General features: G+C 43.9%; 1 protein-coding gene across 15 annotated transcripts in view; it reads left to right on the forward strand.

Annotated features, from left to right (window-relative positions):
* Nucleotides 1-12,390, forward strand: part of nrxn3b (neurexin 3b) — a 416,790-nt gene that overhangs the window by 364,016 nt on the left and 40,384 nt on the right. For 12 of the 15 annotated variants that reach the window (XM_014145020.2, XM_014145027.2, XM_014145023.2 and 9 more), the window contains 3 exons: nucleotides 5,398-5,487; nucleotides 7,148-7,257; nucleotides 10,902-11,102. In XM_014145020.2, coding sequence (XP_014000495.1) covers nucleotides 5,398-5,487; nucleotides 7,148-7,257; nucleotides 10,902-11,102 — 401 coding nt within the window. The remainder of the gene's footprint in view (nucleotides 1-5,397; nucleotides 5,488-7,147; nucleotides 7,258-10,901; nucleotides 11,103-12,390) is intronic. The other 3 variants (XM_014145028.2, XM_014145029.2, XM_045695797.1) reach the window with 1 other exon arrangement.

Here is a 12,390-nt window from a genome sequence, read left to right on the forward strand (position 1 = left end):
CTCTTTCGCCTCTCTCTCTCCCTCTGCCGTCTCTGCTTTCTCCATCTACTTCTCTCTCCAATTGTCTATGATTCCTTTTCTGTCTGTGTTTCTCTTCACCCCTCTAGCTCCTCATCTAAAATGTATGTCTATTTTATCCAATGTAATACTGAGACAATACGCACACTGGGCTTGTTTTCAATAGGCTAGTCCAATGCATTATGTAAGTATTTGAATCCGTTTATACTTTGATTTTGTACAACATGACCTTTCTGCATGGGTTTGTGTCTTGGAATCAGGGAGTTACTGGACCGAGCTGGGCTGAAATCATGCGTGTAGATTGATTATGGCCCAGGTTTAGACAAGCAGCGCTTTGGTTGAGTGACGGTTGGCCTCTGTGGCCATATTGTGCTTGAGGGAGAGATGGAGGGAGAGATGGAGGGAGAGATGCTGGTATAGATGGAGGGCGAGTTTGTATTGTGTGTTTGGAGAGGGGCGGGAGGGGCGGGAGGGAAGGAGGATTGCCATAGCGAAGAGACAGCCAGCAGACAGTAAACAAACACACACACATATACATTCACACACAAGTCTTTACAAAAAACGAAAACACCATTAACCCGTCGTAATGATATCATGACTAGCCTTGACCTCCAGGCCACTGAGTGTCTTTCAGCAGAAACCTTTTCATTTCACTAGGTGCTTTAGTCTCTCTCTCTATCTCAGTAAGAGACCGGCAGCCAAACGATGCCTTAGTGAGAGAGTTAAATACTCATGTAACCTACTGGCCGAACATGATTACCTCTCTATCTCAGACACAATCTCTCGCTCTCCTATACGCCTACGAGCTGCTTCTCTCTCTATCCACAGGCAGTACCAGAGAGAGAGAGAGAGAGAGAGAGAGAGGGAGATAAGCAGCCTGCCTTGCTCTCTGCTGCCTCAGCCTCTGGCTCTAACTCATCCTTTGAACGCTGTAGAAACCTCCGGGCAATGGGATAAATGATGAATGCTCTAATGTCTCTTCGTCTGTCTGAGAGGAGAGGAGGAGACCGAGGAAATAGAAGAGCAGCCTGAGATGAAGGGAGAGAGAGGGAGGGGAGGAGGAAAGAGAGACAGGCAGAGAGGGAGGGACTGGGGAGGGAGAGGGGAGAGAGAGGGAGTGGAGGATGAAAAAGAGACGGGGGGGAGAGAGAGAGAGAGAGAGAGAGAGAGAGAGAGAGAGAGAGAGAGAGAGAGAGAGAGAGAGAGAGAGAGAGAGAGAGAGAGAGAAGGAAAGAGGGAGAGCTTCGGAAATAGATGCAGGGGACTGATACAACAGAGGACAGTGAGGGTGAGGTTGACAGACAGGAAGCAGGGGGCAGACTGGAAGAGAGGTAGGTGGGTGGGTGCAGCAGTAGGATGGATATAACCTAAGGGTTTAAAGAAAGGGTGAAAAGAAGTAGTTTTGGACAGGGTGGATAACGAGGAAGGGTATCCAATCAATTCTTACTGAGATGGAGTGTTGCTTAGGAGGTTGATCTTAATATGCCTTCGGCGTTGAGCGACAGACTCCTGCCAGGTTTCCCTGGTGAGCCTAGAGCCTACCGACAGTCACCGTGCCAACGTGTGTTCTGACTGAAACACTGCCATCACAGGAGGGAAAAATGCAGATATTGTTTTGGCTGCGGGTGAAGAATTGGAAACACGGTTACACACACACACACTCACAAACATACTTTCAAATGAAAAGGGGGTACCAGATGTGGTTTTGATGTCTCACTTCCATGGTTGTTTAGAGAAGGGTTCAGGGTCAGACATTCACTAACGTGCAGCTTGTTCAACTGCAGTGTCACAAACTGATCCAAGATAAAGGCTTTGAATCGATTCCAAAGCTGTCAGACTCACTGACATCCCCATAGGGGCCCCGGTCAAAAGAAAAGTTAAACTTGGGTTGGAAACATTGTAATGTATCATTCTCTATTCATGCAAGGTCACTGCTAGAATCACCTTTAACGATTGACTGTTACTCTGCGCCTAAGAAAAGCCATAAAGTTAGAAAAACGAAGTTGTCTCGTTCTCGATTGAGAGGTCACCAGTTGAATCACCTTTAACAATTTTAAAGATATACCCACGCTAAGAACTACCTTCGTCATAAAAGGTGTTTCTACTTTCATATTAGTTGCAGCCAGATTCACAACACAGTAATCCGTGTGAGAGCCTCTCAGCAAACAGAAATAAACACGCCCACACAGAGGGAGGAGAGAGAGACAGGGACGAAGAGAGAGAAGACGGGAGAGAGTGAGAGAGGGGATAGAGGGTGAGAGAGTGGTGAGAGACAGAGAGAGGTGGTATAGTCGTTATTGTGGGTGCTACCTTCAGTTTGGACCCGGGGGACATTCTCTTACTCCTCAAACAGTTGACAGTGTGCCTGTCTCTGGCTGCTGCCTTTCAGACTCAGTCTCCACACCCTGTCTGGATCAAAGGCACTAAGAACCTTGCTAGGTGCTTATTAACTCCAGATAAAGCTCGCTACACAGCATCGCTGCAGTCTTTACTTAACTTCCCCTCATATCCTCCTTCCATCCTCCCCCTCCTCCTCTCCCCCCTCCTCTCCTCCCCTCCTCCTCTCCTTCCCTCCTCTCCTCCTCCTCCTCTACTTTAGACCTCCTCCTCCTCTCCTCCTCCCCTCTCCACCCCCTCCTCCTCTCCTCCTCCCCCCTCCTCCTCAACTTTAGACCTCCTCCCCTCTCCTCTTCTCCCCTCTTCCTCTCCACCCCCTCCTCCTCTCCTCCTCCCCCTCCTCCTCTACTTTAGATCTCCTCCCCTCTCCTCCTCTCCACCCTCTCCTCCTCTCCACCCCCTCTTCCTCTCCACCCCCTCCTCCTCTGCTTTAGACCTCCTCCCCTCTCCTCCTCTCCTCCTCCCCTCTCCTCCTCTCCCCGTCCTCCTCTCCACCCCCTCCTCCTCTACTTTAGACCTCCTCCTCCTCCTCTCCACCCCCTCCTCCTCTCCACCCCCTCTTCCTCTCCACCCCCTCCTCCTCTGCTTTAGACCTCCTCCCCTCTCCTCCTCTCCTCTCCTCCTCCCCTCTCCTCCTCTCCCCGTCCTCCTCTCCACCCCCTCCTCCTCTACTTTAGACCTCCTCCCTCTCCTCCTCTCCACCCTCTCCTCCTCTCCACCCCCTCCTCCTCTCCACCCCCTCCTCCTCTGCTTTAGACCTCCTCCCCTCTCCTCCTCTCCTCCTCCCCTCTCCTCCTCTCCCCCTCCTCCTCTCCACCCCCTCCTCCTCTACTTTAGACCTCCTCCCCTCTCCTCCTCTCCACCCCCTCCTCCTCTACTTTATACCTCCTCCCTCTCCTCCTCTCCTCCTTCTCCTCCTCTCCACCCCCCCCCTCCTCTCCACCCCCTCCTCCTCTACTTTAGACCTCCTCCCTCTCCTCCTCTCCACCCTCTCCTCCTCTCCACCCCCTCCTCCTCTGCTTAGACCTCCTCCCCTCTCCTCCTCTCCTCCTCCCCTCTCCTCCTCTCCTCCTCCCCTCTCCTCCTCTCCCCCTCCACCTCTCCACCCCCTCCTCCTCTACTTTAGACCTCCTCCTCCTCCTCTCCACCCCCTCCTCTCCCTATCAACACTCACTAACCTGAATGCTTTGAAGCCAAGTCATTTTTTTTTCTCTCTTTGGTCTGAAAATAAGAAATAAAAGTAGAAGAAAGAGAGGAAGAAAGGCAGAGAGAGAGACTCCAAACAGCCGTCAGCCAAGTCAGTGTGTTCTGTGTTCTCCCCACCGACGTCACATAGTTTGGGGTGGATATGTGATGGAGCGGAGTAAAAAGAGGTCCCCCTGCAGAACTGAAACATGTTGTGACGTTATCATATCCGAGATTTGTCCTCTGAGAACGTTTGACTCGGCGAGCGTGCCGCGACGCATTATTAAAAGAGATGTTTGAAGTACATTCACTATGTTCACGCTTTTGAAGTATCGCACTTCCAATTTTCTTCTCCAAAACACTGCAGTCAAATATATTCTTTATTCCTCTGTACACTGTCAAAGTGTCTTTGTTTCTCCAAAACATCCTCATCGAGGGAGTGACATCATTTCACATTCTCCATTATTCAGTACGCACTTCACAGACGTCGCTAGTACTGCTCGCTGTTTGAAAACATTGCCATCAAATTTGAACTCCCCAAAGTGATAGTAAAAATGGATGGTTACCTCTGTGTGGGTGAAGGAATCCAGCATCATAATGTTATCCCAATGCACACAAAGGAATGGTATTGGCCATTGTATAATCTATATGTTAGCAGATCATAGTGTACTTTACACACAGACTTATAGACACATACATTAGATATATAGCTCATAGATATTTACATTGAACACAGTACAAAGATGGGATAAAGAGAGATGGAGAAAGAAACCAAGAGGGAGAGACAGAGACAGAGAGAGAGGGAGATTGTACTTAATATAGAAAGCCCTACTGCATATATTCATCATAAAATAGTTATTCCTTCTGCTGGAACACACTCTCCTTAGTCTCAGAGGGGAACTGGCTGCAGCTAGGGTAGAACTAACAGCGAGACCTCACACTGCGCACTTAATAACACACGCACACATTCTCACACACTACCCTGGTAATAACGCAGACACGTGCCACTCACACACACACACACACACACACACGCACACTATGCTGTTAATATCACGCGCACGCACACACCACCTGCTAATAACCTCATCTGTATGTCGTGTCCTCCACAAATCTCGGTCATCAGACTGCTTGTCTCCCAGCAGGCCTTTGCGGCTCTCTTTTATTACAGTCCTTCAGTACCTCATCCCCTCCATACTGTTGCTTAACTGACTTGTTCCTTGGCCCTTGAAATGTAAGAGCAGGGTTCTGTTTAAAATGACACCATATTCCTTTGATTTATTCCCCCTAGGGGCCGGGTCACAAGTAGTACACTATAAGAGAACATTTGGAACGTAGAACAGGTGTTGTCCAGTGGAAATGATGTATCTCTCCCAGAGTAGGGCTGTTGAGACGGGAAACCTATGTAACGTTTTGATCCTTTTTTATGAATGCAGGTTTTATGGAGATTGAAATGTTTTGTATTGTTTAACACACATGAATGCACACATCTTTCCAGGTTCTTTGTGTGTTCTGGTCTCATGGACATGGTTTTACTGAATTTTTGTGTTTATTTGTTAGACAATGTTGGAAACCGTGCTTTACTCAAGTAAAGTTGACCATTTGCACACAAAAAAAATGTCTTACCAAGTTTTTTAAATTAAACTTACAACTAAACATTTATGTTGAAACTAACTTTGCTTTATAAACAAGGCTAAATAACTTTTCTAAATCGGTGTCTAAATGTGAATGATGACTGTTTGACAGTTGCCTCTGCCGACTGTTTTAAGCTGTTCTCTAAACTTTCAAACTTTAAAGGACCAAGCGATGTTGAGCGCTATCAAATGGCTAATAAGAAAATCCCATTCAATTATAAGAGGCCGGTAGAAGATTGGCTACAGGAGAAAGGTAAACCTTTTACCAGATCTTCTAGATTGTTCTAGAATGTTTTTCTTTTCTTGTCATGTCATTGGCTTGTTTCCCCTCAAACCTTCTAGAATGAAAATTGCTTTTTAAACCCTTTAAACCATAATTAAACTAAACTTACTGTCAATTTTATTTTGTTAGTTTTTACGTCGATTTTTTTAGTGCCATTCCCTTTTGTCATTCTTGTTTAAAATCAGTTTGAATCATTGATGCTGAACAGTTAAAGGGACTGGTGTAATCCATAAACAATACATGAACACATCTGAGAAATAAGTCTCAATAGTACAGCCAATAGGTGTTAAACAACATGTACTTTGCTTCAACAACAAAAAAAACTTTAGACTATGAATTGAGCGTCTTGCTCAAAGCTCATGCCATATTTGAGGACGAATGAAACAGAGGGCATATTTTGTACTCTTATTTATTTGGTGCCTATTGTTTTAGACTCATCTTGGTGCTGTGTAGAGCTATCACTGTGCATACTGCACTGAAATAGACTGCAATGAAATAGTCATTCTGGAATGAAATAGTCTGCTTTCATTCCAAACAGTGTTTTACTCTTCATTGTCTAGTCGCTACCACGCTACCGTTTATTACAATGGAGGGGTGTATAGGAGAACGATGCTCCTGATGCTTTCTGCTATACTAAGTTTCCTGCTTGACGTAATATCATTATAAACTACGTTTAAAGGTCATTGCCTAAACCTGTTAAGATGATTATAAAGTCCCTTTAACAACATCTAAAACCCCAACGTTTCTGAATTCCCATAGTGTTAACTACATGCATGAATCAACATGATATTTATTTTGATGTTACGATGATATGATATTCCTTTTCCATGTCATTTCATGCCCAATCTATTTTAACTGGAATTGTGAATGTGACAAACGCAATAACCCTGCAGTGATGTGTGTGTGTGTGTGTGTGTGTGTGTGTGTGTGTGTGTGTGTGTGTGTGTGTGTGTGTGTGTGTGTGTGTGTGTGTGTGTGTGTGTGTGTGTGTGTGTGTGTGTGTGTGTGTGTGTGTGTGTGTGTGTTGTAGAAATGTGTTTTCCAATTAAGACTCCCCTGCATTCGGCAAGTGTTATTTATATATTTCATTTCAGAAATGATGCATTAGCAATGTGTTCTGACTGCGATGTTTAACTCCCGTTTAATGAAGTTTACCGTGGATGTCATGACATGTACGAGAGTCTATTAGTTACATTTGATTGTATTATATTACAATACGAAGGTAAGTTCAAAATAATTCAACTGCATGATTACATTGCATTGTTCAGGGCATTGCAAATGTGGTGAGCTCTGCTCTTTTTTGTTCATAAGACAGAGACCTTTTCCAAACACACTTAACAAACCTTATTTTCCATGGTTTATTTACATACAAAAGCAACTAAAACATTGACACATTGGATGTACAACAGTCTAGATACAGTGCAACATCACACCTTAACTTACGCTGACTCCTAGTGCTTCTCCCCAAATGATCGTTAGAGTATATTATAAGTGCAGAGTACTTAAACGATTTGAGTACAACCAATTTATGGATATTATGAGTGCAGACTACTTAAATGGATCAATTTCAACCCATTAAAGTGCATTGTAATGGTGTCCTCCCTGCTGTCCCCCTCTCCTCTCCTCTCAGGCCGGCAGCTCACCATCTTCAACACCCAGGCTACCATCTCTATAGGCGGTAATGACCGTAAACGTCCCTACCAGGGACAGCTGTCTGGTCTCTACTACAACGGCCTCAAGGTATATAAAAAAACTATTTTGTTCCCATGTAGTGTTGCAAATTTCCGGGAACTTTCCCATATTTCTGTTAACTTTCCCGAAATTCAAACCAGGATTTCTGGAAAACCAGGGATTATTGGGAAGTTTACTGGAAAAATTGTGTAAGGGTAGTGTGCAATGAAATATGTGTATGTGGTTGTATGAGATGTGTACGATGTGTATGACAAACATGGGTCTTTCTATAAACTAGTGTACCGGTGAAGATTTCCTGTGCTGGACAACTTGTTACAGCTGTTGATAAGTCATTGATAATATTCTGACAATTTGTTTCATGTCATTACATTAAGATATAAAGTGGTGACATACTGTATCTATATTCCATGAAATTCCTAAGTTGATTTAAAACCTATAACCCTTTCTCATGGTTGGCGTCTTGATGGATTTGTCCAACATCGCGTGACATAAAACGTTATTAACGCGGTTATTCAATAATTGTGTAGCCTGTAATACTTGTTGGATGCACATTTAGTGTTCAGCTGTTTGAATAGGCTACGCCGTGATCATTTCACACATCATCATCTGATCCAGGAAGGAATTTTCGGAATGACAGTCAAGTGAGGAACAGCTGTTGTGATGGCACATTCCATCCTACAACAACCCGAGTGCGAGGAATGTCCAGAGATGTTGTATGTCTCATTCATTAAGCTGGTGAAGATGGTTGTGCCTGGATCCAAGTTAGTTCTAAAGTTCCTGGCGAATTGATGTTGACAATCTGTTGTTGTCTGCTTGATTTACAGCAGGGTCTTGTTAGATTTAATAAAGAAAACATCAGGGTAATGAGTTCATGTTTTCATTTGTCTTTGTGCCTCGGATTGGACACATAATTGTATAGGATAGACTATTGCGCAACACCCAACGCTATTCCTATTAAATATCCTGGATATACTGACAAATTACATCGCCTAGTGGGCTTCTTCACAATAGGATATGGTAATCTCAAATAACATGACAAATACATTTCAGTTTCCATGTTACACCTGCAAATGTAAACAATACAAGGGGTGTGAAGTAGCTTACTTGAACTTGAATTTGGAGTTAAAAAATTCAAGTACTGGAATAGCCCTACCTTGAAATTCAGACATTTCCTCAATTTGGTGCTTGAAAAGGCCTGGTAATTATTGTACTCAATTCCTAAGTACTCCTGCTCCCTTATAATTATCCATGATTTCATTTTTGATACTTTTTTGTGAGAGATGTGGCCACTTTCGTTTGTTTCCCGCTGCTTCAGTTGACAGGTTTTGTTGAACTAATTTGTTGCTGTAAAACTATGTGTGGTTTGCCAGTGCTGAAGACATCTATATCAGTCTGCTAATACAGGACTAGTATTGTCTTCCCTGTGGCTCAGTTGGTAGAGCATGGTGTTTGCAACGCCAGGGTTGTGGGTTCAATTCCCACGGGGGGCCAGTACGAAAAAAAAATAAAAAAATGTATGGATATAAAATGTATGCATTCACTGCTGTAAGTCGCTCTGGATAAGAGCGTCTGCTAAATGACTAAAATGTAAATGTGGTAAAGGCCCAGTGCACAATAGTTTTTTTTTTTTTTACTAAACGTGAACCTATTTGAGTGTTTACCAGCATTTGTAACTTGAGTTTGATAATTATCTGTACAAAACAGTTAATCTGATAATATTTGGGAATCCCAAAATAATTGCTTGATATGTCTTCTAGTTTCTTGAAATACTTTGCATAATTCAACTTATTTCTATGTGAAAGCTGAAATGGTCTATTAATTCCTTTTTAGTGGACACTCTTGTCCAAGCATAAATTTTCATGCTTGTCCCTCGTGGGAATCAAACCCACAATCCTAGCATTGCAAGCGCCATGCTCTACCAACTAAGCCACATCATCACAAACCACTTGATGTCTCGATGTACTCAATGACTGTATTGGTCATTGTTTTTCTACATGGTGATGGAAAGTCAACAGGTACGAACCTAGATGACCAGCCTATGTACAATACAGTAATGTACAATTAATACTGCACAGAAAGTGGTTGTTTTCCATGTTTTTTGATCAAGCAAAATATTGAATTTGGTGTGGATGTTTTGTGTCTTTGCCCATAACTTTGCACCTTGTGATGTAAATGTTTGAGGACAGGGTTTTGTTCTTTCTGGATTCCATTAGAATGACAATCACAGAAAAAGGGACAGGGCAACAACGGTTACAATTCCAACTATTGAATCCTGCAAATCAAATCAAATCACATGTATTTATATAGCCCTTCTTACATCAGCTGACATCTCAAAGTGCTGTACAGAAACCCAGCCTAAAACCCCAAACAGCAAGCAATGCAGGTGTAGAAGCACGGTGGCTAGGAAAAACTCCCTAGAAAGGCCAAAACCTAGGAAGAAACCTAGAGAGGAACCAGGCTATGAGGGGTGTCCTTAACTATACAAGTGGAGATGCTGAAAGAAAAACGTTTGCTGGTGCTACAGATGTCTATATCTGTCTGCTAATACTAGATAAGGATATTTTTCAAAAGATAATATATATATTATATTATAAAAACAGAGATGGTGAGATTCAGGCTACTGCTATTCATGGATTTATTACATGTGCCTATGTTGGCCACAGGCTACAGAAAAATCGTCATGCATGCATCCAATTTATTTATTCAGGCAAGTCCACATTACTCTCACATAGTGTTTTAGAATACAATAATAATTTGAAATCAATCCTTTGGCAAGGCCTAAAAAATGCATTATTCTTAAAGTGGTAATGGGGAGAGGTTCAATATTAAGGGCTATATGTACATACATCTAAATTATTCAATTTTAGTCATTTAAGCAGAGCTCTTATCCAGAGTGACTTACAGGCGCAATTAGGGTTAAGTGCACATCGACAGATTTTTCACGTAGTCGGCTCTGGGATTTGAACCAACGACCTTTTGGTTAGTGGCCCAAGGCCCTTAACCGCCAGGCTACCTGCTGCACAGTTGTAAAACATTGAGGTCCTTGGATATTTTAATGAAATGCTTGAATAAGTCCCTGAAAGGGCTTGAATTTGACTTGCTAATGTGTAAATAAACCCTGCTTAAAGGATGTATAGTCCTAGGCCTATGTTGTTGTAAGTGGAGTTATGAGCTAATTTGCATATATTTCTCTAAATACACATGTGGAACTGCATAAAAATCTTTTATTTGTTTTGTTTCAAACCATTTTGAAATGCTGATCCCAATGTCACACATTGGCCCCATTTTATTTATAGAAAGACCCACATGGGTAATGTACAATTTAGGCCTATTTTTATCAGTGGAGGCTGGTGGGAGGAGCTAAAGGAGGATGGGCTCATTGTAATGGCTGGAATGAAATTAATACTGTTCCATTTAACATATAGAAACCACATGTTTGACTTTGTTCCATTTAAGCCATTACAATGAGCCCATCCTCCTATAGCTCCTCCCACCAGCCTCCACTGATTTATATATATATCCATTTAAGCCATTACAATGAGCCCATCCTCCTATAGCGCCTCCCACCAGCCTCCACTGATTTATATATATATATATATATGTGTGTATATGTTTCGACTGGGTAATGTATAGTGTGTTTAAGACAGTTGTCCACTTTGAGACAATAAAAGTTTATCCATTCCTATCGCAAGGTCCTCAACATGGCTGCCGAAGGCCACGCCAACATCAAGGTGAACGGGAGCGTGCGATTGGTGGGGGATGTACCCACCAGTAGGGGCGCTGCCCGCACCACCACCTCCGTGCCACCTGAGATGTCCACCACCTTCATAGAGACCACCACCACTCTGTCTACGACCACCACAAGGAAACAGCGCTCTCCACCCACCATTCAGGTAGGGGATTGGGGGAATAAAGAGATGGAAAGGATAAGGGGTGTGAGAGACGGGGGGGTGTTTGGTGGGAAGAGGAATTATCCTGGAGGAAGGGAATGGAGAGATGTGTGTGTGAGAGAGATGAGATGAGCGTATTACCTGTTGGACATACTAAAACAATCTATTGTTCATCCTTTCGCTTGTTCTCCATCTTCTTTTTAAATAGCGAGCCAGCATGATTTCATCATTTTTATTTCCCTGAATAATCAAAACTAATTTTCTCATGCTCTCTCTTGTCTCCCTGCAGCAGACATATACTGAGCAATATGTTTGGAATATCAAATCACAGTATCGAATCTCAATACGTATTGCATCGTGAGAATCGCAATGCATATCGGCACCTCAGTACATTTTAGTCATTTAGCAGACACTCTTATCCAGAGCGACTTACAGTAGTGAATGCATACATTTCATACATTTCTTTTCGTACTGGTCCCCCGTGGGAATCGAACCCACAACCCTGGTGTTGCAAACACCATGCTCTACCTACTGAGCCACACGGGACCAGTATTGTGAGCCTGAGAGGGGGACCTTACGGGCTCATATCGTGAGGTCCCCCTCTCGGGCTCATATCGTGAGGTCCCCCTCTCGGGCTCATATCGTGAGGTCCCCCTCTCGGGCTCATATCGTGAGGTCCCCCTCTCGGGCTCATATCGTGAGGTCCCCCTCTCGGGCTCATATCGTGAGGTCCCCCTCTCGGGCTTAACTTGGCCGGTCTTCCAGTTTAACTTGGCCGGTCTTCCAGCCTTACCTCATAGAAATAGAATCCCTAGAACAGTTATTCCCATTTAGTTCAACGTCCTGTGGGGATTTACCCGTTCTAGAGATTCTACTTCTATGCCTATCCTATCATGTTAGCCCCAGCTCTGGGGATGGAGATAGGGTCCCATTTAGGTCTCCCCGAGAGTGTGTGGCACCCTATTCCCTTTGTAGTGCACCACTTTTAACTAGGGCCTATAGGACTCTGGTGAAAACTAGTGCACTATTTAGGAATATAGTGCCATCCAGGACACATCATGGATGCCTCTCTCCTCCTTTATTCCCTACCCTGCCCCCGCCCCGCCACGCCATATAACAGAGGGCTTTGTGAAACGCATCCTGACTCTAAGCCAATGAATGTCTCCGGCTTGCCAAGAAAGTAATCACGGTGAGCGTCGCGTTGACGCCCGGAGGACAAATTGAACTGGCGGTGTTCATATTAAAGCCATAACTCTCCCCGGAGCCCTGGAGCACAGGGCCAAGCGACAGA

Source organism: Salmo salar, chromosome ssa15 (genome assembly GCF_905237065.1).
Source record: "Salmo salar chromosome ssa15, Ssal_v3.1, whole genome shotgun sequence".
Classification (NCBI taxonomy): Eukaryota; Metazoa; Chordata; class Actinopteri; order Salmoniformes; family Salmonidae; genus Salmo; species Salmo salar.